The sequence below is a fragment of the Hyperolius riggenbachi genome, chromosome 12 (assembly GCF_040937935.1).
Source record: "Hyperolius riggenbachi isolate aHypRig1 chromosome 12, aHypRig1.pri, whole genome shotgun sequence".
In the NCBI taxonomy this organism is placed as follows: Eukaryota; Metazoa; Chordata; class Amphibia; order Anura; family Hyperoliidae; genus Hyperolius; species Hyperolius riggenbachi.
Window position 1 is genome coordinate 113,305,417 of NC_090657.1, and position 24,231 is coordinate 113,329,647.

Below are 24,231 nucleotides of genomic sequence, written 5' to 3' on the forward strand. Positions count from 1 at the left end.
AGTACACTATGCACTTTGTCCCAAGTGAAAGGAGAGGTTTCTGGCAGCCCTGTGTATTTGGGTCTCTCAAAAGCAGATGTCTGGTTTCACACACAGGAGTCGCGCAGTAGCGTAGGTATGCACTAGCTTTAAGTCGAACACTTCCGGCGTAAGGGGGGACCGCAAAGTGGGACTTTCGCTAGGCAATTTGCTGCAACCATCACTCCAATGTATTTGGGTCTCTCAAAAGCAGATGTCTGGTTTCACACACAGGAGCCGCGCAGTAGCGTAATATGCACTAGCTTTAAGTCAACCACTTCCGGCGTAAGGGGGGACCGCAAAGTGGGACTTTCGCTAGGCAATATGCTGCAACACATCGCTCCAGTGTGAAAGAGCCTTGAGAGACTACTACTGTGTCTCACGTTCCCTACTCCAATAGCGAATGTGTTCATGGAACTTTTCAAAACACTCCCCTATGCATAGGGCAGGCTGGTCAGGACAGTAGGGACAATAAAAAGTGGTGTCACGCCTCATTCCATCCCTCTTACAGACATGACAAGGTTTTCTTGGGGTGCGTTGACCTGGGGTACTCGGAAAGACATAAGCATAGTGTCTTTCATGTAGCCGGCTAACTACATTAGGGGGATTGGCCACGGCCCCTCCTGGATACAGGAGTTCCGAAATGATTTCTTCCTGAAATTTAAGGAAGGATCCTGTTCTCCCAGCCTTACTGTAGAGAACAAAGCTGTTGTACATTGCCAATTGAATCAAGTAAATAGCCACTTTCTTATACCAGCGGCTGGTCCTTCGGGAAACTAAATAGGGAGCCAACATCTGGTCATTGAAGTCCACCCCTCCCATGTTTAAATTATAGTCGTGGACGGCGAGGGGTTTCTCAACAACCTCAGTTGCTCGCTGAATTTGGACTGTCGTGTCTCCGTGAATGGTCGACAGAAGGTAAACGTCCCTCTTGTCCTTCCATTTCACTGCAAGAAGGTCGTCATTACACAAGGCAGCCCTCTCCCCCCGTGCAAGTCGGGTAGCAGTGAGATATTGGGGGAAGCCCCGGCGACTAGGCCGCACGGTGCCACAGCAGGGAATTCCAAGTATCTTCAAATGCTGATAGAGGGCCACACTTGTGTAGTAGTTGTCCACATAGAGATGGTACCCCTTGTGGAATAAGGGTGACACCAAGTCCCACACAATCTTGCCACTGCACCCCAGGTAGTCAGGGCATCCGACCGGCTCCAATTTTGTGTCTTTTCCCTCATAGACCCTAAAGCGATATGTATAGCCTGTGGCCCTTTCACAGAGCTTATACAGCTTGACCCCATACCGGGCGCGCTTGGTTGGGATGTACTGCTTAATGCCAAGGCGCCCGGTAAAATGTACGAGGGACTCGTCTATACAGATGTTTTGTTCAGGGGTGTAAGCATCTGCAAATTTGGATGACAGGTGGTCTATGAGGGGTCGAAATTTGTGGAGCCGGTCATAGTCAGCGTGGCCTCTTTCATGACAGGTTGTATCATCATTAAAGTGCAGGAAGCGCAGGATGTCCTCAAAACGTGACCTGGACATGGCAGCAGAGTACATAGGCATGTGATTTATTGGGTGCGTAGACCAATAGGACCGCAATACATTTTTTTTAGTTAGACCCATGTTAAGGAGAAGGCCCAAAAAGATTTTAAATTCGAAAACTGTGACCTGTTTCCACCGAAAAGGCTGGGCATGGGAGCTGTTCGGATTGGCGGTGATAAATTGTGTGGCCTTACGGTTGGTCTCTGCCACGACTAAGTCGTAGAGATCCTCTGTGAAGATCAGATGAAAAGCGTCTAGGGCCGATCCTAGATGATCTGTCTCCACCTGGACTCCAGACTGGGCGGTGAAAGGGGGCACTACGGGTGCGGCGGAATTAGGGAACTTCCAATGAGGGTTTGCCAGCACCTCTGGGAGCCTAGGGGTACTACGGGCCCGTGTTTCTGGTGGCTGCGACTGGGGTCTTACTGCACGTAACACCGAACCAGTTTCAACTGCCATGCTGGTGCTCGCCACTTCACCAGGGTCTACGGCAGTACTGGTTTCAAGTCCAGGATGTGCTGCGCTGTTGGTGCATGCCTCACCATCAAAATCTGGATCAGCGCTAGCACCACTCTGCTGGCCTTGAGGTTGATCCTGCGCAACCTGTGGTCCACTGACATGGGGTCGGGAACGCCTGGCGCTAGCAGGGACCACAACCTCGTCATCAGAACTATCGGTCAGAGAGTCACTGTCCTCTACAGGTTCATATTCTGAGCCGGATGATTCGTCGGATGAGAAGTTCCAATCACTCTCACCCGACTCGGCCATAATACTGTAGGCCTCTTGCAGGGAATACATCTTTTTTGCCATTTTGGGCTGCTAAATTTAGGGGGTATTCCTCTGAGACCACCCAGGAAAAAATGCACCTGTCTAGCAAATGGGAGTATTTGTTAAGTAAAGAGCTGCGATCGCTCAGTTTTGATTTAAAAAAAAAAATCAAAACTGATCTTTATAGCGTCGCAGCTATTGTGTTTTTTTGCAGTGATCAGAAAACAAAAATTTCTTTCACTTGGTGGGGAGGGCTGAACGCAAGTGCGGCAGAACGATCAGGTCTGATCGGGCAAACACTGCGTTTTTAGTGGAGCCTACTCTAAGGTGACCCTAACGTACTTATATAGATCTGACTGTGATCAGTACTGATCACTTACAGATACTATATAGTACCAATGCAGATTAGCGACAGTGATGACGCTAATCAGCGACTTATAGTGATTGCGGTGTAGTGGGCTGGGCGCTAACTACCTAACAAAAGGGGCCTAGCTAACTCACTGGCCAAAAAAACAGTGCACAGGCAATAGATGTCACTCAGACCTCGATCAGAGCTGTGACAGGCGACCAGATATCAATCACAGTGCCGCTGTCAGATTCCAACAAATGTAAACAGCAATTGGAATCACAGGGAAATCAGATGATCAAAAACCAATCACTAATCAATCAATCAGATGTCAAAAATCAGTACACAGACAATAGATGTCACTCAGATCTCACTCAGACCTCGATCAGAGCTGTGACAGGCGACCAGATATCAATCACAGTGCCACTGTCAGATGCCAACCAATGTAAACGGCAATTGAAATCTCAGGCAATTAGATGATCAAATACCAATCACTAATCAATCAATCAATCGTCAAAAATCAGTGCACAGACAATAGATGTCACTCAGACCTCGATCAGAGTTGTGACAGGCGACCAGATATCAATCACAGCGCCGCTGTCAGATGCCAACCAATGTAAACAATAATTGAAATCTCAGGCAATCACAGATGATCAAATACCAATCACTAATCAATCAATCAGATGTCAAAAATCAGTGCACAAACAATAGATCTCACTCAGACCTCGATCAGAGCTGTGACAGGCGACCAGATATCAATCACAGTGCAGCTGTCAGATGCCAACCAATGTATACAGCAATTGAAAACACAGAGCAATCACAGATGATCAATAATCACAACGCAATCAATCAGAAGTCAAAAAACTGTGCACAGGCAATGATGTCACTCACATGTCACTCACATGTCACACAGACCTCGATCAGAGCTGTGACAGGCGACCAGATGACACTCAGACCTCAGTCAGACGCCTTGGCAGGGCCAGTGAGGGGGGTAGTGGGGGTGATCAGCGGCGATCGGGTGGGGGATCAAGCGGGGAAACGTGTGTGGCTTACTAAGCAGGGCTGCCGTCCTCTCTCCTGGTGGTCCGGGCGCGCTGTGACCAGGAGAGGAGGAGGCAGCCAGTATAATACACGTTGTTTACATAACGTGTATTATACACTTGGGATAGGGCTATTTGAAAGATCGCAGCCCGCCGGCGCTGCTAATTGGCCGGCGGGCTGATGACACAGGGGGGCCGCAAGTCATGCTGGGCGATGTGCGCGCGATCGCCCGCATTTCTGTTTGACAGGACCTTCCGCCAATCGGCGTTAGGCGGTCCTGGGGCTGCCGCCGCGGCCACGCCTACTGGCGTGACGCGGGCGGCAGGTGGTTAATCAGATACTACTGCAGAGAAATAGACCAGCAGGGCCGCCAGGTAACTGGTATTGATTAAAAGGAAATAAACATGACAGCCTCCATATACCTCTCTTCAGTTCCCCTTTAAGAATAACAGTTGAGAATAACTTAACTAAATTGTCCCTACTGCCAAATTCTAAATAGCATCTCCCTACCTGGAATGAATGTACCGTTGAATGACTGTTGTGTGTAATCAGCTTTAACTTCAGGTCCCAGACTCCACTTTATGACATATAAACATACAATTGCATGCGTCTGCTAATTTTGTGTACCAAGCTCACTTGTTTGAAAACCCAGTGGGTCACATGTGGGAGAGTGACAGGTGACCAAGCTGTGGGGAAGGGCCAGGCACTTAAGAAGTAGCGCTTAGAAAAATGTTTTGCAGCTAAGTATGCATTTTGTATTATTGTGATCTACTTTGACATCTATTGCTTTGTAACTACAGAGTGTAGACACAAATATGGAATCACCTGCTTGGTTCAAAGAGTTTAGCTATTAGCAGAATATGGAGAAGGAAGCCAGGGTAAGGTGTTTTACTCTGCGTTCACAGTGAATAGTAGCTGCTACACCCATCCAGGTCATTAAAGTGCACTCAGAGAACCTCGGGGAATACCTGCACAAATGCTAGATTCTCAACTAAGATTGCCCTGACCGGTCGCCTTGGCCGTGAATACACTGGCACTGTTTAATATGAAGCAAATAGGGACAGGATAATTGTTAGTGGTCACACAGTCTATTTGCAGTTTGGATATGCCCCATTCACCAAGAGCTGGAGATGTCATGAAAACCTCTGTTAATGTTCCTAAACCAAGGACTGATCTAAGGTTATGACCGGAGGATAAAAATAGCACAGGTATCAATTTGTATGTCTCATCCCTATCCCATATTCTTTCTATTCAATGCTGCAACTCATCATGGGGATGCTGCTGCACTTTGATCCCTTTTGTCAGCATGCATTGCTGCATAGAAACAGTATTACGCTGACACTCATGCAAGGGGGCTAAGCTACAGGGCGCAAGCTGGCGCTGGTCCCTTCCCCGCCGCTGATGCTGAGTATGGAGCCTCCGGGTCCTGGTCCCAATAATTTTTCCAGATCACCTACATCCCCTCCCAGAGACCTGGAAAAAATAAGATGATGGTGGGGGGATGTGGGTGATCCAGAAAAAGCATTGGAAAGGGTTATGGTGCTTTGTCAGAAACGGCAGTTTCAAAGTCTGACAAAATAGTGTGCAAGTAGGTAGGGAAGCTGGCTTACTATTTTGGCAGTTAAACTGCTGTTTAGGAAATGCTGTTTGAAAACAAAGAAAATCCTGAGACTCCCCCATGAGATGGACTGGCCCAAAACCTGTCAGTTCTGTCAACTGCCTACTATTTCTAGTGGTCCTTTAAGTCATTGATGTTATTAAAAGACTTGGCTTGGCAAATTTTTAACTAGTTCATGGTCCATCCTGTATAGCCAAGTTCTATCTAGCATGTGTATATACTGTAATGTTACGGGTTTTTTTGGCACTTGCGCATATTTAAATGATGTAAATGTCTTTGTAATTAGTTATTTGAAGAACCTTACAAATCTAATTTCTGTTTTAATATGAAGGCTATGGGTATCAATGATTTGCTATCTTTTGACTTTATGGATGCCCCACCTATGGAGACACTCATCACCGCCATGGAACAACTATATACGCTTGGTGCATTAGATGATGAAGGCCTACTTACTCGTCTTGGACGAAGGGTAATTATTTATTTGAAGCAATTAATATAAAGAAGTTTTTTGTTTTAGATGTATCTGGGCTGCTTGACTAAAAAAATAAAAAATGCAGTTTAACCAAATGTTAAAAACTGACATCTTCAGTTGTTAAAAATTGACACCATCTTCAATGAATTTATTAAGAGTTTTCTCTTAGAAAAAATATTTGCAGTTTTTGAGTAAATACATAAAACTGCTGCTATTATTATTATTACTGTATTATTTAGTGATTTATAAAGCATCATACTCTTCCTTGACATGATGGACAACTTACCGTAAATGTTACAGTGACTAATACATTGTGACTAACAAAATGCACCGTAAGTTACTACAAACAAAAGGGTGAAAACCATGTCGGTGATGGTGAGAACTTATTAGCTAGCCCTAGCTTAAAGAGTACCGCAACAGCATATGGTAGAATGTAATACATTATTCAGGATATTTAAGGTAACATTGGCTATCCTAGATTCAGCATCAGAAACACTTTATATATCTATACAGTATATTGGTATTTAAAGGGGTTCTTCCGCGAATGAGAAAAAAATAAAAAGTGGTTTATGCATAAACTATTAATCATCCTTCTAAAATAGTGTAATTTTTTTAACAAAATGAATGGTTTCATCAATACAACATGTAATGTAAACGGTGACGGATGACTGGCTAATCCACTTGTTAGGGGTGGTTTTTTTTGTTTTTTTTTCCTTCTTCTTTCATTTCACAACCGTAACTGCTGCCTACCTAGTTTTCAGTGGTATAATCCACTGCCAGCAGGAATTGCTGGTATAACTGTAACAGCTGAGCTCTGCTGAGCTCCACAACCTGTGTTTACATTGTTGCTAGGCAACCAGACAACCTGTGCACGGAGTCCTTTGTGCAAAGAGTCATAAGCTGCTGGGAGAATCAGCCAGAATCAGTCCCATCTACACCATATGATTCTTTGTCAGATTCGATTCAATTTGATTCGATTTAATTCAATCTGACATGTCCGATTCATGATTCGATTCAATTTGAATCAAATTGAATCGAATCATATATCGGACATGTCAGATTGAATCGAATCAAATTGAATCGAATCTGACAAAGAATCATATGGTGTAGATGGGACTGATTCTGGCTGATTCTCCCAGCAGCTTATGACTCTTTGCACAAAGGACTCCCTGCACAGGCTGTCTGGTTGCCTAGCAACAATGTAAACACATATTGAGGAGCTCAGCTGTTACAGTTATACCGGCGATTCCTGCTGGCAGTGGATTATACCACTGGAAACTAGGTAGGCAGGAGTTATGGTTGTGAAATGAAAGTAAAAAAAAAAAAAAACACCCCTAACAAGTGCATTAGCCTCCCAGTCTATCATCCGTCACTGTTTACATTACATGTTGTATTGATGAAACCATTCATTCATTTTTTTAAAAAAAAACTTTTTTTACACTATTTTAGAAGGATGTTTAATAGTTTATGCATAAACCACTTTTTATTTTTTTTTCTCATTCGCGAAAGAACCCCTTTAACCATGATCTCCCACTTATGTTTCATAGGGGTTATTAAGTTATGCTCTTGGTGAGAGACCAGGTGTTTCTGCTCACTTCGGAGTACACAGCATACATTTTGCAATGAAGCTTCTTGCTAGCAGCAAAGTGGTCGCCAGCTGTGATAAGTTTAAGAATGTACAGGGAGAGGACATATTTTACAATGTGAAAAACATGACTAAAATAAGTATAAATTAATATTGTAAAATACAAGCAATTTTAATCATAGTTCAGTAAATTTTCTCTTGAAAGAGGAGCGACAGCCATACTATCTCAGAAAAAATAAAACACGTGCATAAGTAGATAAATACTTGCTCTACTTAACATATGTATTGCACTGTCCACGTTTTGATTTTAGTGATTTTTCTACAGTAAAAAAAAGAAATCCTTCCTAGCATTCCCATTTTAAGTGTGGCTATTTTGAAGCCAATCCTGTTGTAATTTCCTCCCTTACGTTCCTCTGCCTGATTTGCCCGCCCTTCATTATACAAAGTGCATTGTCTCCGCATGAGAAATATTGGCCAATCAGAGAGTAATAGAGTTGTGGGAGGGGAAAACAGGATAGAAAGAGGCTTCAGCCAATCAGGATGCATTAGTTAAGTCTGAGGGAAGTAGAGAAACAAAAAAGGACAACCCAGCATGCCCTGCAACTTCCTTTTGCGTACCAAATTTTGTGTTTAACAGTCAGGTAAACTGGGAAATAATCCTTTATCAACAAGAAAAGTAATAGTGATTTTTACTTTAGGATTACCTGGTTAGCATACTTATTACTTGTTTACCAGATAAAAATAAATAATTGATTTTTGATTTTATGCCCGGCAGTTGCTCTTTAAGAAGTTTATAAATAGCGCAGTTATTGTGGCCTAACGAGAGACAAGGTTTTGAATGATAAACCACGTATTAAAGTGAGCAGCCAACCCTTGATCTGTATACTATACCCGAGTATGGGAGACCTGCTACTGTATAACACAATTCCACTGTAACAATATTGACATCAGAGTTACTACAAAGGTATTTGAAATGTATTAAATAACATGTGAACATTGTGACACTTAATGTTTGGCGTTCTCTATAAACCAATAATAATGACATGAGATAGTCTCTCACAGCTGTACGCTATGCAACTCTGAGTTCAATTGGGTTTTGGGAGCAGGAGTAGAAAGGAGCAGCATGTATATTCCTATGCTGGTGGCCTCACAGTCTTGCCAAGTGGTCCCTTCTTAATGTTATTCCTTTGGGAGACTGTGACATCATAGATTGAACTGAGTAGCGTTCGCTCATATGTTTTTTTTTTTTTCCAACATTGAGCTTTATTGAGAATAGAGAGTAGGGTGGTACATTATCATTCCAACATTTTGGTACAAAGCTCAATTTTTTTTTTTCCACATCAAAAATCTAAACAGTAACAATATGCATAAACGAACAACATTGTCGCGGGACTGTGCTATATATCGCTCATATGTTTTTAATTGGGAGGATTTTATTATCATTTGTGTATTGAGAATGCCAAACACACTGTCACAATGTTCAGATGTTGTTTAATACATTTGTAATACTTTTATAGCAGCTCTGTGTTAATATTGTTATAAAGGTTTTCAACGACAAGCAAAAAAAAAATTTCCTTGACATTGTTTACTTGTGCTTAGTAGTTGTCATGTGTAACTGTCAATTGTCTTTCATTTTTAGATGGCGGAATTCCCCCTAGAACCTATGTTGTGCAAGATGCTGATAATGTCTGTGCATCTTGGTTGCAGTGAGGAAATGTTGACCATTGTTTCTATGCTTTCTGTGCAGAATGTGTTCTACAGACCCAAGGTACACTGTACACTTTTGTGGTAATTCATGATTAAAGTGAGCCTACTAACATGTTGATATTTTTTGAATAGTTTGGAAATGGTGACATTTTCTATGAAATATCCAGTTTAGTAAGGCAGCAGTGACATGATCACCAATCCCCAGTGAACTTTCTTAACTAATACAGCCAAACCAGGAAGTGTGTACATGCACTGCCTTGAAGAAGGAGAGCGGCTCCTTCAACTTGCTGAGCTCTCTGAATGGCAGGAGGCAGGACAGAAGAGTCGGCGTGTGAGAGTGAGAAGTGTTGGGGCAAGTGACCAGCCACTGTCTGTTGAAGCAGCTGTTGCATATCTGCGCGTCCCAGCAGTGCCGTCTTTCAAGTAATCCATGCCTGCTCTCCTATCTGTCCCTCCCTTCCGTGCCATCCTGGCTGGGAAGGGGTCAGAGCTGGTATGGATCACAAGGGAGGAAAAGGAAATCTGCTATCAAGGACCAGCAGGGGAGAGAGGGAGCATGCTGGCAGGCTCGGCCATGCTGTGATTGTGCTGTGCTGTGCAGTCACTGCACAAACGTCTGCTCCAGTGTCACTGCACAAACGTCTGCTCTGCTCAGTGAATGCCTGTAACCCTGCACAGTAATACAATCCACCCCCAACCCAATTTAGTTTTCGTGTGTGCAGGCTGCTGTCAGTGTTAGTGAGAAGTTGACACAGTGGAGGTGCTCACATAACATTACTAAGAAACTGTGTAAATTAATGGTATGACACTGTAAAAGCAGCCTCATTCTATTATGAAGAGAGATGCAATGGCTGGCATACTAGTGCATCAGCATTAACTGTATAGAATAGCACTTGCCCACTTTCTCCTTTGCTTTTTGTCCTTCTCTCTAGTGTTGCATAGTTACATATACACCGTATTCCAAATTATGCTTTTCTCTGATTTGTTTTAAATACAGTGGGATGCGAAAGTTTGGGCAACGTTGTTAATTGTCATGATTTTTCTGTATAAATCGTTGGTTGTTACGATAAAAAATGTCAGTTACATTTATCATATAGGAGATGCACACAGTGATATTTGAGAAGTGAGACGAAGTTTATTGCATTTACAGAAAGTGTGCAATAATTGTTTCAATAAAATTAGGCAGGTGCATACATTTGGGCACTGTTGTCATTTTAGTGATTCCAAAACCTTTAGAACTAATTATTGGAACTCAAATTGGCTTGGTAAGCTCCGTGACCCCTGACCTACATACACAGGTGAATCAAATTATAAGAAAGACTATTTAAGGGGGTCAATTGTAAGTTTCCCTCTGAAGAGTAACAACATGGGAGTCTCAACAACTCTCAAATGACCTGAAGACAAAGATTGTTCGCCATCATGGTTTAGGGGGAGGATACAGAAAGCTGTCTCAGAGATTTCAGCTGTCTGTTTCCACAGTTAGGATTATATTGAGGAAATGGAAGACCACAGGCTCAGTTCAAGTTAAGGCTCGAAGTGTCAGACCACGAAAAAATCAGATAAACCGATGCGACGAATGGTGAAAACAGTCAGTCAACCCACAGACCAGCACCAAAGACCTACAACATCATCTTGCTGCAGATGGAGTAACTGTGCATCGTTCAACCATTCGGCACACTTTACACAAGGAGATGCTGTATGTAGAAGAAGCCTTTTCTCCGCCCACAGAACAAACAGAGCCGCTTAATGTATGCTAAAGCACATTTGGACAAGCCAACTTAATTTTGGAATAAGGTGCTGTGGACTGCTGAAACTAAAATTGAGTTATTTGGGCATAACAAGAGGCATTATGCATTGAGGAAAAACACAGCATTTAAAAAAAAACGCATTCTACCTACAGTAAAATATGGTGGTGGTTCCATCATGCTGTGGGGCTGTGTGGCCAGTGCAGGGACTGGGAATCTTGTCAAAGTTGAGGAAGCATGAATTCCACTCAGTATCAGCAGATTCTGGAGACCAATGTCCAGGAATCAGTGACTTGTTGAAAGATCCAGCCCCAGCGCAACTTCAGCTTAGACAACGGCCCTAAACACTGTTTAAAATCCGCTAAGGCATTCATGCAGAGGAGCAAATACAATGTTCTGGAATGGCCATCTCAGTCCCCAGACCTGAATATAATTGAAAATCTGTGGTGTGAGTTAAAGAACGCTGTCCATGCTCAGAAACCATCAAATCTGAACGAACTAGAGATGTTTTGTAAAGCGGAATGATCTAAAATACCTTCAAGCAGAATCCAGACTTTCATTGGAACCTACAGGAAGCATTTAGAGGCTGTAATTTCTGCAAAAGGAGGATCTACTAAATATTGATTTCATTTCTTTTTTGTGGTGCCCACATTTATGCACCTGCCTAATTTTGTTTAAACAATTATTGCACACTTTCTGTAATTCCAATAAACTTCATTTCACTTCTCAAATATCACTGTGTGTCTCCTATATGATATATTTTTTTTGTAACACCTTTTTTTTGTTTTTTGAAAAAGTGGATAAAAGGTTCATGCAAAATACAGATGGCGTGGAATAGGACATACAAATAACATATGATTGTATCAGCATCAGATCAGTTTCGGGTTGAGGGCCGGGTCAACATACTTCAGACTGATGGGGGGCCGGAGTAAACCTAAAATGATGTAGAAGTCTTTGCAGGCCAGACAATGAAGCATACCCAGGTGCCAACCTGCAGTCCAATTGGACAGCAGTGTCACCTGATGTGGATTTTGATTAGAAACCAACGAATTACTGCTTTCTGGCTTCCATGTGGATGGGTGGTGCCAGCACTGCTATTCTATATGCAGACCACCAATATTTAAAGATGTAGCTGACCACATCTATAAGTAAGACGTTTTGTGTGTGGGGGCCAGTAAAAAAGCCTCAGGGGGCCACATTCGGCCCGCGGGCCTTAGTTTGAGGACCACTGGTCTAGATTAATCATGTGTAGATCCAGGAGTAGAAAGTGGGGAGGAGATTGGTTTTTGATGTCTATAACATGGCGATTGGGTTATGTATGGCCTTAGTTGGTAATAAATAGGACTGTAACAAACCTATTAGAAAATGTATTGTACTAAAAACAAAAACAGAAACAAAAACAGAACACCTCAAGTGGTGAGGAAGGTAAGTAACGATAGGTGTATAACAATCATTGGAGAGGAGAAATAGTGTAAGTCCCAAAGCTGATCATGTGGGGGATGAGAGGGAGCAAAGGGTCTAAGGTAAATTGAGGGTAATGGTTAGGGAGGTAGATCTGGTGAAGTTAGTCCAGGGGTCCCATATTTTGTGGAATGAATTTTCAGTGTTCCTAAGAGGGCTGTTATTTGTTCAATAGATCTTGTCCAGTTTATTTTAGATTTGATGTTGGATATTGCTGGGGGTGCTACTGTCTTCCAGGCTGAGGCAATGGATAATCTAATGGCTGTCAGTATGTGTGAGGCCAGGCGTCTGGAATGACTAGGAGAATCAGGGATTGATCTACCTAGTAGCATTATTACTGGGTCCATTGGGGTGGATAACCCTGTGACTGAAGAAATTAAAGGTTGGACTTCTTGCCATAGGGGGGGGGGGGGGGGGGGAATATTAATGGACAATGCCAGAAGATCTGTTCTAGGGAGCCTTTTTCATTACAGCTCCTCCAGCAAAGATCCGAAACACCAGGATACATTTTAGATAATCTTGCAGGTGTTAGATACCAGCGTAATAAGATTTTATATATGTTTTCTTTGATTTGTGTACACATTGATGTATGCTTAGCATTCTCCCATATATCTTCCCAATCTTCTATGGTAATGGGCGTGGCAAGAGCCTCTTCCCACTTAGTCACATAAGAGTGGGAGGGGGTTAAGGAACCCGATCTAGAATGCAACAGGGAATATATTTGTGTGTAGACCTTTCTGGTGGCCTCTGTGGTCACAAATATGTTTGAAAGGAGCCCAGGAAGGTAAAAATGTAGGATGCCCCATGTATAGGTATGCAGGAAATGGGATATCGGATTATACTCCATAGAGGTTTGTGGTGCGAAAATAAATTTTTCCTCTAAAGACTCTTTGTTTGAGTTTACCCGTTAAGGGATCCGTCCCTTTTTAAAGGTTGGCGAGACCCATACGATGCCATCTGGTCATAAATTTTTCCGAGGTTCCAGGAGGAAAAGACAAGTTCCCTAATATAGGGAATAAGGGGGGAGGTGTGGATTTGAGGCCAGCAGTTTTTGCAATGGAGTTCCATATTTGCAAGGTGAATTTGACTGATGGGAGGAAATTCATATGTGTAGGAATTTTGTGTAGGTCTGTCCACACAAAGGAGGCAAGGGTTAGGGGAAGTGTATCAGTGGCTTCAATTATACCAAGATGGCGATGGGTCAGCAGCCACAGCCGCAGGGCTCCTGCATGTAACTAATCTCTTCACCCCTAAGCCCCTGGATGCCTGGCCAAAAACTACCTGATGGTCCGTGGTCTGTCCTGCTCTCTAGCGGGCAGATGATCGTACATTGGGCCTCTCCCAGCACCCAGCAATTGCTCGGTGCTCACCACATGTCCTCTCAGCTGACCCTGGCCATGTGACACCGGTATCTGGTGTCCCATTATGTATCGGAATAGGTAGGGATAGCGCAAAATGTAATTTGATTTAAGTACTTGGATTGGAGTCTATATCTTTAAGCAACTGCCAAGACAAATTCCTTGTAGGTGCAAACTTACATGGCGAAAATAAATTGATTCTCATTCTTTAAGATGAGAGAGAAAGGATCCACCAAAACCTCGGTGTTCTAGTACATTAAATAGAAAGGGCCATGACAATCAATCAAAGGCCTTCTCTGCATCCAAACTTAGGAGCAGAGAAGGCCTACCTTCCCTGTTCATCAGAGATGAGATCAATAGCCTTCCTGGTATTGTCACCCGCTTGTGGACCCATTATGAAGCCTTCCTAGTCCTGATCAATAAGAGTCAGCAAAATTGGGTTAAGCCTATTGGCCAGAACTTTAGAGATAATTTTCAGGGCTGAATTTAAGAGAGATGGGCCTGTAGCTCTGTGCGAGTTGGGGATCCTTTCCCTCCTTTGGTATGACTGTGAAGAGAGAGGCTAACATGGAGGGTGGGGGGTAGTTTCCCTTTAATATATGATTGGCCATGGTAGTTAAGTGTGGGATCAGAGTGTTTAAAAGTCGTGTAGAAGGAGTAAGGGAGACAATCAGGGCCTGGGCTCTTTGAAAAGGGGAGGGCCTTGAGGACTTCTAGGACCTCCTTTAGTTGTAATGGGGTCATTTTAATAGTTGTTGTTGATTTTTGGTGGGTTTTGGGAGGTTGAGTGGAGTTAGAAAGGATAAAAGTTTTTCCCGATAAGTAGAGTCTAGAGGTTGTGAGGGTAAGTGATAAAGTTTCGTATAATAATCCGCCCGGCGGATCGCTCAGAAACAGCCGTATCAGTCTGACGACAGAGCGTACACACGCCGGACTGTCGCTGGCACGCCCACCCAGCGGGAGGCAACGACGGACCCGTCGTTGCCTAAAGTCCGGCGTGTGTACGGACCTTAAGAGTGGAAAAGGCTAAGTTAAAGTCCCCTCCTACAATAAGGGTGCATTTAGAGATTTTCTGGAGTTTTGCAAATAGGGATGTCAAGAAATCTATCTGCTTTTCATTAGGAGCATATACAGTAGCTAGAGTGATGGGTTTGTTAGCTAGAGAATCAATTCAAATCAGATAATGGCCCTCAGGATCTTGTATAGAGTTAGAGATCTGGAGGGGCAGGTTTGTCTTATGTAGGATGGCCACACCGGCTCTCTTGGTCGGGCCAGCTGCTAAGCATACTTTCGAGTAATATTTATTTCCTAAACGGATAGGGTCTTGTTTGCAGATATAGGTTTCCTGCAGCATAGCAATGTCTATGTCCAATCTGTGTAGGTCTCGCAATAATGAGTACCTTTTCTGTGAGCAGAGAGGCTCCCTTAGCTTGCTATTTCAATTGGCCTGGCACTGCTATTGGCCTGAGGAAGCGGGCTCAGACCCGTAAAACGCGTTGCCTGTGCTACCAATGAAATCTTTTGTCCCTACAAAGATTTGTCGTCTTTGAGGTAAGCAACCTCAAACCTTTATCGGTTTTAAAACTGCTTTTAAACTCTTTTATATATCACCAGGGCGCCTCTTTAAACCATTTAGTGCATCCCTAACCCCCATACGATACCTGTGTGAGGGGTGGAGGCAGAACATATGTGGTTTACACCATGGTGGACATCTGCCTCCCCTCTTTTTTCCAAGGAGAGCGACCGCATCCAGGTCCTTAGTGACCTCCCCGAGTGGAGTCGGGTTAATTGTCTCCACCTGCTTCCTGTGGTCGGTTGCCCCTCTGCAATCCACTCTTGTGAGTAGATTCTTATCTTCTACATTGACAATTTTGACTAAACATATTACACTATTGGGCTCCTGTGTTTTTTGTTTCCTGTGTCTTTTCCCCAGAAGGTGTCCTGACACCAATCATCCACTACTTTTCTGTGGGATGTTTAGACCCTTTGTATTTAAAGTAAGCAGTTTAACCATGGTTTATTTCTCTTGGGGACATGCTAAAGATGGGTAAAAGTGACCAACGTGACTTAAAGTTTACACAGCAGTAAATTGAGTAACATACAAAACAAGCATCAAACAAAAAGAAAACCCCATGAATAGGTGATATTGGCTTCTTTAAAGGGGCACTATGGCTAAATTATGTTTATATTCTCATTTAATATAAAATATGTGCAATTATAGCAATGTGTAAGACTTGTATTATGGCTGAATAAAACTCTGTTTCAATATTGCTTTACCCTAAATCAGTGCTGGAGTCTCGTCGCCAGAGAAAGCTAAGCGACGCTGAACCAGCACATTCCATTCTGCAGGAGGAGGCTGCCTTCTCAGTCGTTTCATCTGAAATTGTAATCTCCCCCTTTGATGTATGGGAGAAGTTTCACCCAACGTCTAACTGCACATTAGTGCTGTTACAGCTCCTTTGATCTGCCGTACGTCTCGGGACAATGACGTATGGCTCTAATAAAAAACATGTTCCCCGCTGAGGCCCCCCTTCAGAGACACACGCAGGACACTGGCTACACAGCACTTGCGTGTGCTGAATCAAGCCGCTGGAATCCTGTGCATAAGAAGAGAAGCTGGTCTCCATGGCAACTGACAACAAGTGGTGACCCTGCCCGTGCCAGCTTCTCTGAAGGGGGGCCTCAGCGGGGAACATGTTTTTCATTAGAGCCATACGTCATTGTCCTGCGACGTATGGCAGATCAGAGGATCTGTAACAGCACTAATGTGCAGTTTGATGTATGGGAGAGGTTTCACCCAACGTCTAAGGGGGAGATTACAACTTCAGATGAAACGACTGATAAGGCAGCCTCCTCCTGCAGAATGGAATGTGCTGGTTCAGCGTCACTTAGCTTTCTCTGGCGACGGGACTAGCACTGATTTAGGGTAAAGCAATATTGAAACGGAGTTTTATTCAGCCATAATACAAGTCTTACACATTGCTATAATTGCACATATTTTATATTAAATGATAATATAAACATAATTTAGCCATAGTGCCCCTTTAAGTAGTGAAGTGACAGGCTTGAAAGCTCTTTTCGCAAGGGTTATTAGTGATAGGTCATTGAAGATGTGGAGGTCGTACCCTTTAAAAGATATTGATGGGGTTTTACACAGGTCTTGCATTAGGGCCTCTTTAGATTCATAGTAATGCATCTTTGCAATGATATCTTTGGGAAGATGGTTGTCATTCTCCTAGAGACCTATGTGCTCAGTCCATACGCCATAGCTCGTCCGGTACTATGGTTTTAAACAGTTATAGGAGATGAGCCCTGATTTGTTCTGGTTTAACCGACATAGAAACACCCTTTACCCTGATATTCTGCCTTCTTTCCCTATTTTCAAGGTCTTCATGGGATGTACACAGCATTGTCCGGTCAGATTGCATATTTTGCTAGTCCTCCTCCATGTTCCTGAGTTATGGCATCTAACTTCTTCTCTAGTGCGTTAGTGCATTCACCCAGGCCTGCTATCTCTGCTTTTAGTTCCCTCATTGCTGTTATAAAGATTTGTTGCAGTGAGTCGTGCATTACCTTGCAGTGTCTTCCAGAGCTGACTTGAGGTGTGCAGCAGTGATGAGCGCTGAATCAGTTTTGGAGCAGGTCTGGGGAGCAGCCGTCAGCATGTTCTGGTTGGCCGGCGCTATCTTGGGTCGTGAGGGGGCGGACAAAGCGATCCATGGATCCCGTCTGCTTGGCCATCTTTCCTTGTCCCCCAGATGTCATGCATTGTGGGGGAGATTGGGAAGTTGTTCCGACTGGAGCCGCTCAGAGGAGTTTAGTAGTGTGGCTGTATGCGGCTCGTAAGCGGAGCGGGTGGGCCGGAGCTCTGGAACTAGGCAGCTATCACTGCGAGTTCGCGCATGCACCTCTCCCCTATAAGATATATTTAACTAACATTTTTTATCATAACAACCAATGATTTATACCTTAAAATCATGACTATTAACAAGATTGCCCAAATTTTTGCATCCCACTGTAGTAGATGCAAGTGGCAGTCAGCATAATGTTTGAGTCATCAACCATTAGAGTATAATTTAACACATCTGTTTTTCATATGTACTTAGTCTCATTTCCACTGTACATTCTAGTAGCTGTTTTTATTCTTGTTCTTGTCTCCTTTCCATCCACACAGTGTATAACTTAACTTAATAATGGGATCCCTCTGAAATAATACCCTGAATTGTACTTAAAAGGAATCATCAGGAAAAATTTAAAAAAATCAGCGTTACTCACCTGGGGCTTTCTCCAGCCACTTGCAGACAACTGTCCCACGCTAACCTCTCCGCCGCCGTCCCGGGCTCCCCACACAGTGCAGAGGACAACCCCGAAGCGCCGCTGTCAATCATGGTCACGTTGTCCGCGGCGCAGGTGCAGCGCAGCAGTTCTACGTCTGCGCAGTGTGCCGCGGACAACGTGGCCATGATTGACAGCGGTGCTTCACACAGGCGCAGCAAGGAAGACCTAGGGGTCGCCCTCTGCGTGGTGCGGGGAGCCCGGGACGGCAGCGGAGCGGTCAGCGCGGGACAGTTGGCTGGAGAAAGCCCCAGGTGGTGAGTAACGCTGATTTTTTTTATTTATTTATTTTTCCCTGATGATTCCTTTATAGGAACTGTGGCAACAGAATTTACCATCAGTTCTGCTAATGGGTTTTGTCATTGATTAAATAAAAGTAAACATTATGTGTTTTTTTGTTTTCTTTTTCTCTGTTTAGCCCCAACACCTTGGAATAGCAAATAGGCAAACCAAACTGACTTTTTTTTTTTACTCCTAGGATAAACAAGCACTTGCAGACCAGAAAAAGGCAAAATTCCACCAAACTGAAGGAGATCACTTGACTCTGCTAGCTGTGTATAACTCATGGAAGAACAACAAGTTTTCCAATCCGTGGTGCTATGAAAATTTTATTCAGGCTCGTTCTCTGAGACGAGCGCAGGATATCCGCAAACAAATGTTGGGCATTATGGACAGGTATGTGAGATAGAAGGAAATGTAATGTACAATTTTTCTGGGAAAAACTAAATATTTTACAAATTCTGTAAATGCAACTGATTATCAGTCTTTATCGGCCGCCACATCTGACTTAAAGTGCACCAGAGACGTTGTTATACAAATATTTTTTTTACTTACACAGGGATTTCCCAGGCCCCATAAGTACGTCCTAGGCCCTCGCTGTCCTCCAGCCACATTCAGCCCCGGTAACTGGCTCTGTCGCCTCAGTCGGGGTCTTCTGTGAATGCACGGAATGTCTGCACATGCCTAGAAGACCCCGACTGAGCCAGCTTATGAGGCTGATTGTGGCTGAATGGAGGACCATGGGAGGACGGTGAGATGTGCTTATGGGGCTGGGTAAGTAAAAAATCTTTGTATAACCTCTCTCGTTTACTTTAAGTCAAGCGTGTGTATGAGGCTTAACCTGCCTGGCGTTCTATTAAGATCGCCAGGCAGGCTGCGGGAGGGTTTTTTTTTAATAAAAAAAAAACTATTTCATGCAGCCAACTGAAAGTTGGCTGCATGAAAGCCCACTAGAGGGCGCTCCGGAGGCGATCTTCCGATCGCCTCCGGCGCCCAGAATAAACAAGGAAGGCCGCAATGAGCGGCCTTCCTTGTTTTGCTTATATCGTCGCCATAGCGACGAGCGGAGTGACGTCATCGACGTCAGCCGACGTCGTGACGTCAGCCGCCTCCGATCCAGCCCTTAGCGCTGGCCGGAACTTTTTGTTCCGGCTGCGCAGGGCTCAGGCGGCTAGGGGGGCCCTCTTTCGCCGCTGCTCGCGGCGAATCGCCGCAGAGCGGCGGCGATCAGGCAGCACACGCGGCTGGCAAAGTGCCGGCTGCGTGTGCTGCTTTTTATTTCAGCCAAATCGGCCCAGCAGGGCCTGAGCGGCAGCCTCCGGCGGTACTGGACGAGCTGTGCTCGTCCAGACCGCCCAGCAGGTTAAGCAAGTGTAGTATATATACTTTTCATCTTTTTGGGGGATTTCAACAGTGCCAGCCTCAATCAAAAGCTGCCATGCTTCCACCTGCACGTAGCTTGCCCCACTAGGAACCTGAACACCCTTGCTACATGGTCCTAAAAGACACATACAGGGCCGGCCCATGGGCAGCACTAGGTTCCTCTGACGACTGCCTCATCCACTTGATCCCCACTTACAGGAGGTGTCTGGAACTAGTGAAACCGGTCCTAAAATCCAACTAAGTGTGGTCTAGCGAGCCTATGCTCCATTTTAAAGCCTGCTTTGACTGTGTGGACTGGAAGGCCCTGGAAGGGACAAACCGAGAGGAGTGGGTGGACAATGTCTCCTTGTACATCAGCTTCTGTAAAGATTGTATACTGTATACCAACTAAATCCTACTAACTTTATCTGTATAACAAACTAGTTCTCCTACACGAACACAGTGAATCCAGCGCAGGAGACTTGGGCGCAGCCGGCGCCACAATAGGCCGTAATAGCAATTACGGCTTTAGCAGTGCACAGGGAGTAACCCCTTTGTGCTTGGTGAATAAAAATGATTCTGATATTGATTAGTCATGTACTTAGTGCGACATCTGCAAGACCAATCAATATTTGTTAGCACATCCAATCATTAAACAGCTAAGGATACAAACGACTTAGGCCTAAAGGTGCCCATAGAGGAATAGATGTATGGGCAGATCAACCAAGACACCTTTCTCTTTGATCAAATCTGATCGGAGAGAGTTTTGTTGCCTGCCCATACACCGCAGGCTGATTCCTGAGTAGATTTCAGCATGACTGTTCCACCCTACCCCATATTCCCATGCAGTGTAAAATCTCACCTGTCCCACTGCTAGTCTCGTCTGTCACCCCTGAGCCTGTTTTATGTGGCTGGAGATTAGGTCGGGAGTCGCAGTAGTGGGAAACCGTATGTGAGATTTTACACTGCATGGCCCCATGCAGGAACATTTTGCACTTTGGGGGCAACAGCCAGGGGTCTGTCACATTATCCATTGTAGCAATGTCAAATGCCATTTACCACTTCCGGTACCACACCCGAAACAAGGACTTTCGACTGAGATTTTTTCAGCATGTTCAATTGACAGGCAGATGATGTGTGGCACCGATTTTCATCTGATTCGATAAAATTATCCAATCCGGTGGTTGATCGGGCCACATAATTGGTAGATGTTTGACAACCTCAAGGTTTTGCCTATAACCTATTAGCTGCTTTACCTGTCCTTATGGATTCAATTAGGACTATTCCATTTTAGCTACTTCCATCTGAGTTATGGTTCCATTTTTATTTTATTTTTTAACAAACCGAGAAAACAATTCAAATGATGACATTTACAATTACGCTAATTAATGAAAGGTATATAGTAAGGAACGATGCTCTGTTACTAAATTCAACATCAAGAAAAATATCAAGGATGTATGCATATTGACAGTGTATGTCCCAGTATTCTGTACATTGTTATCCTGCATACATGTAGAAAAGGCCCCAGATAAAAGGGTGCTAGAGATAGCTGCTAGTAGAATTTTGGTAAAACTGCCAATATTCTGCTACTTAATGACAGTAAAATATTGATAATCTTTACTGATATTTTACTGTGACCTAACTCTACCCTCACAGAGACACCTCTACCGATGCCAGACTCTGACTTGACCACCGGGGAGGGGGGGGGGTTGCCTAGCCTTAACCACCTCCCTGAACTTAAGCGGGGGGCCTGGGGGGAGACAGTATAGCAACAGAGGCTGGGCATTATATGCAGACCCAGCCTCTGTGTGCTAATAGGATTCTTAGAACCCACTTTGGGTTCTCTTTAATCCCTACGGACCCTCCCACACGCTTAATGATGAAAACCCCCTCCTCCTAACCCCCCAAATTTGTTTTAACATTGCTACATACAGGATCTTCTCAAAAAATTAGCATATTGTGATAAAGTTCATTATTTTCTGTAATGTACTGATAAACATTCGACTTTCATATATTTTAGATTCAAATACACACAACTGAAGTAGTTCAAGCCTTTTATTGTTTTAAAATTGATGATTTTGGCATACAGCTCATGAAAACCCAAATTTCCTATCTCAAAAAATTAGCATATTTCATCCAACCAATAAAAGAAAAGTGTTTTTAAAACAAAAAAAGTCAACCTTCAAATAATTACGTTCAGTTATGCACTCAATACTTGGTCGGGAATCCTTTTGCAGAAATGACTGCTTCAATGCGGTGTGGCATGGAGGCAATCAGCCTGTGGCACTGCTCAGGTGTTATGGAGGCCCAGGATGCTTCGATAGCAGCCTTAAGCTCATCCAGAGTGTTGGGTCTTGCGTCTCTCAACTTCCTCTTCACAATATCCCCCAGATTCTCTATGGGGTTCATGTCAGGAGAGTTGGCAGGCCAATTGAGCACAGTAATACCATGGTCAGTAAACCATTTACCAGTGGTTTTGGCACTGTGAGCAGGTGCCAGGTCGTGCTGAAAAATGAAATCTTCATCCCCATAAAGCTTTTCAGCAGATGGAAGCATGAACCCACTTTTAAACCAGAAACAGCGGTAGAAGCTCCTGACCTGGGCTACAGAGAAGCAGCACTGGACTGTTGCTCAGTGGTCCAAAGTACTTTTCTCGGATGAAAGCAACTTTTACATGTGTTTCGGAAATCAAGGTGCCAGAGTCTGGAGGAAGACTGGGGAGAGGGAAATGCCAAAATGTCTAAAGTCCAGTGTCAAGTACCCACAGTTAGTGATGGTCTGGGGTGCCATGTCAGCTGCTGGTGTTTGTCCACTGTGTTTTATCAAGGGCAGGGTCAATGCAGCTAGCTATCAGGAGATTTTGGAGCACTTCATACTTCCATCTGCTGAAAAATTTTATGGAGATGAAGATTTCATTTTTCAGCACGACCTGGCACCTGCCCACAGTGCCAAAACCACTGGTAAATGGTTTACTGACCATGGTATTACTGTGCTCAATTGGCCTGCCAACTCTCCTGACCTGAACCCCATAGAGAATCTGTGGCATATTGTGAAGAGAAAGTTGAGAGACGCAAGACCCAACACTCTGGATGAGCTTAAGGCCGCTATCGAAGCATCCTGGGCCTCCATAACACCTGAGCAGTGCCACAGGCTGATTGCCTCCATGCCACGCCGCATTGAAGAAGTCATTTCTGCAAAAGGATTCCCGGCCAAGTATTGAGTGCATAACTGAACATAATTATTTGGAGGTTGACTTTTTTTGTTTTAAAAACACTTTTCTTTTATTGGTCGGATGAAATATGCTAATTTTTTGAGATAGGAAATTTAGGTTTTCATGAGCTGTATGCCAAAATCATCAATATTAAAACAATAAAAGGCTTGAACTACTTCAGTTGTGTGTATTTGAATCTAAAATATATGAAAGTCTAATGTTTATCAGTACATTACAGAAAATAATGAACTTTATCACAATATGCTAATTTTTTGAGAAGATCCTGTATATGACGGCACCACTTTAAACAGGGTGCTCTTTTTACCTGCTTCAATTATCCTGCACCCTGTTCAACCCTTCCTGTATTGCACCACTTGACAACTATATGCAGAAAGAAATTAATGGTATTCACTAGAATCAAATGTGCCATGTGAGTCTAGCCAAGGAGACACTTCCTTAGGTTAATTTGTATGACAGCCTCTATTTTTATATACAGTACAATGTTAGATAATGAAATAGTTGAATTCATCAACGTTATCTAGCTCTGCAAAGTGGGGAAAGTCTGACACATCCATTGTGTAGTGCGATCAGAGCCGCCGACAGGGCATCACAACCAGAAGCCCTGTAAGGGGCCCGTGGGGGGGGGGGGGGGGGGTATACAGAGTAGATAGACAAAGGGATCCTGGGAATCTTCCACCATATATCTTCCACCATTATGTATAAATCTGTAATTAATTTGTTCGCTGCATAAGCTGTAATACACCATTGTCTTGTACTGTTAACAGTAGCTGTATTGTTTATATTTTGTTGTACCTTGTATTCTGTTGTACAGCGCCACAGTAGATGCTGGCGCTATATAAATCGATAATAATAATAATACTACATACAACAGGGGAAGAAACAAGTGTAAACAGAACTGTAGAGGTACCATCACGGCACCTAAATCCTCATATATTACTTGCCAGTTTTGTTCATGGTGTTGTGGTTGACTATGCATGATCCAAATGCTGTGTATGTAATGCGGTTAATTCTGCTATATATTTAAATATCTGTTCTCTTTTGAAATACTTATTTTTGCTCTGACCCATTGTGAATGCTATGTAAACCTGATCAATGTTAACAATGTAAAATTAATTGGTTACTGGGTAAAACTATTTGATAAAATGTTGATATAATTTTACAGACATAAACTGGATGTTGTTTCCTGTGGTAAAGCAACAGTGAGAGTGCAGAAGGCTATATGCAGTGGTTTCTTCCGAAACGCGGCGAAGAAGGATCCGCAGGAAGGCTATCGGACCCTTATAGATCAGCAAGTGGTCTATATCCACCCATCTAGTGCACTGTTCAACAGACAGCCAGAGTGGTAAGTGTACTTTATCCACTACA

At 43.7% G+C, this 24,231-nt stretch overlaps 1 protein-coding gene across 1 annotated transcript in view; it reads left to right on the top strand.

Moving 5' to 3' along the window:
- Nucleotides 1-24,231, top strand: part of DHX8 (DEAH-box helicase 8) — a 140,876-nt gene that overhangs the window by 108,021 nt on the left and 8,624 nt on the right. The window contains exons 20-23 of the mRNA XM_068263424.1: nucleotides 5,662-5,799; nucleotides 9,027-9,155; nucleotides 18,472-18,668; nucleotides 24,029-24,208. Of these exons, the coding sequence (XP_068119525.1) occupies nucleotides 5,662-5,799; nucleotides 9,027-9,155; nucleotides 18,472-18,668; nucleotides 24,029-24,208 (644 nt within the window). The remainder of the gene's footprint in view (nucleotides 1-5,661; nucleotides 5,800-9,026; nucleotides 9,156-18,471; nucleotides 18,669-24,028; nucleotides 24,209-24,231) is intronic.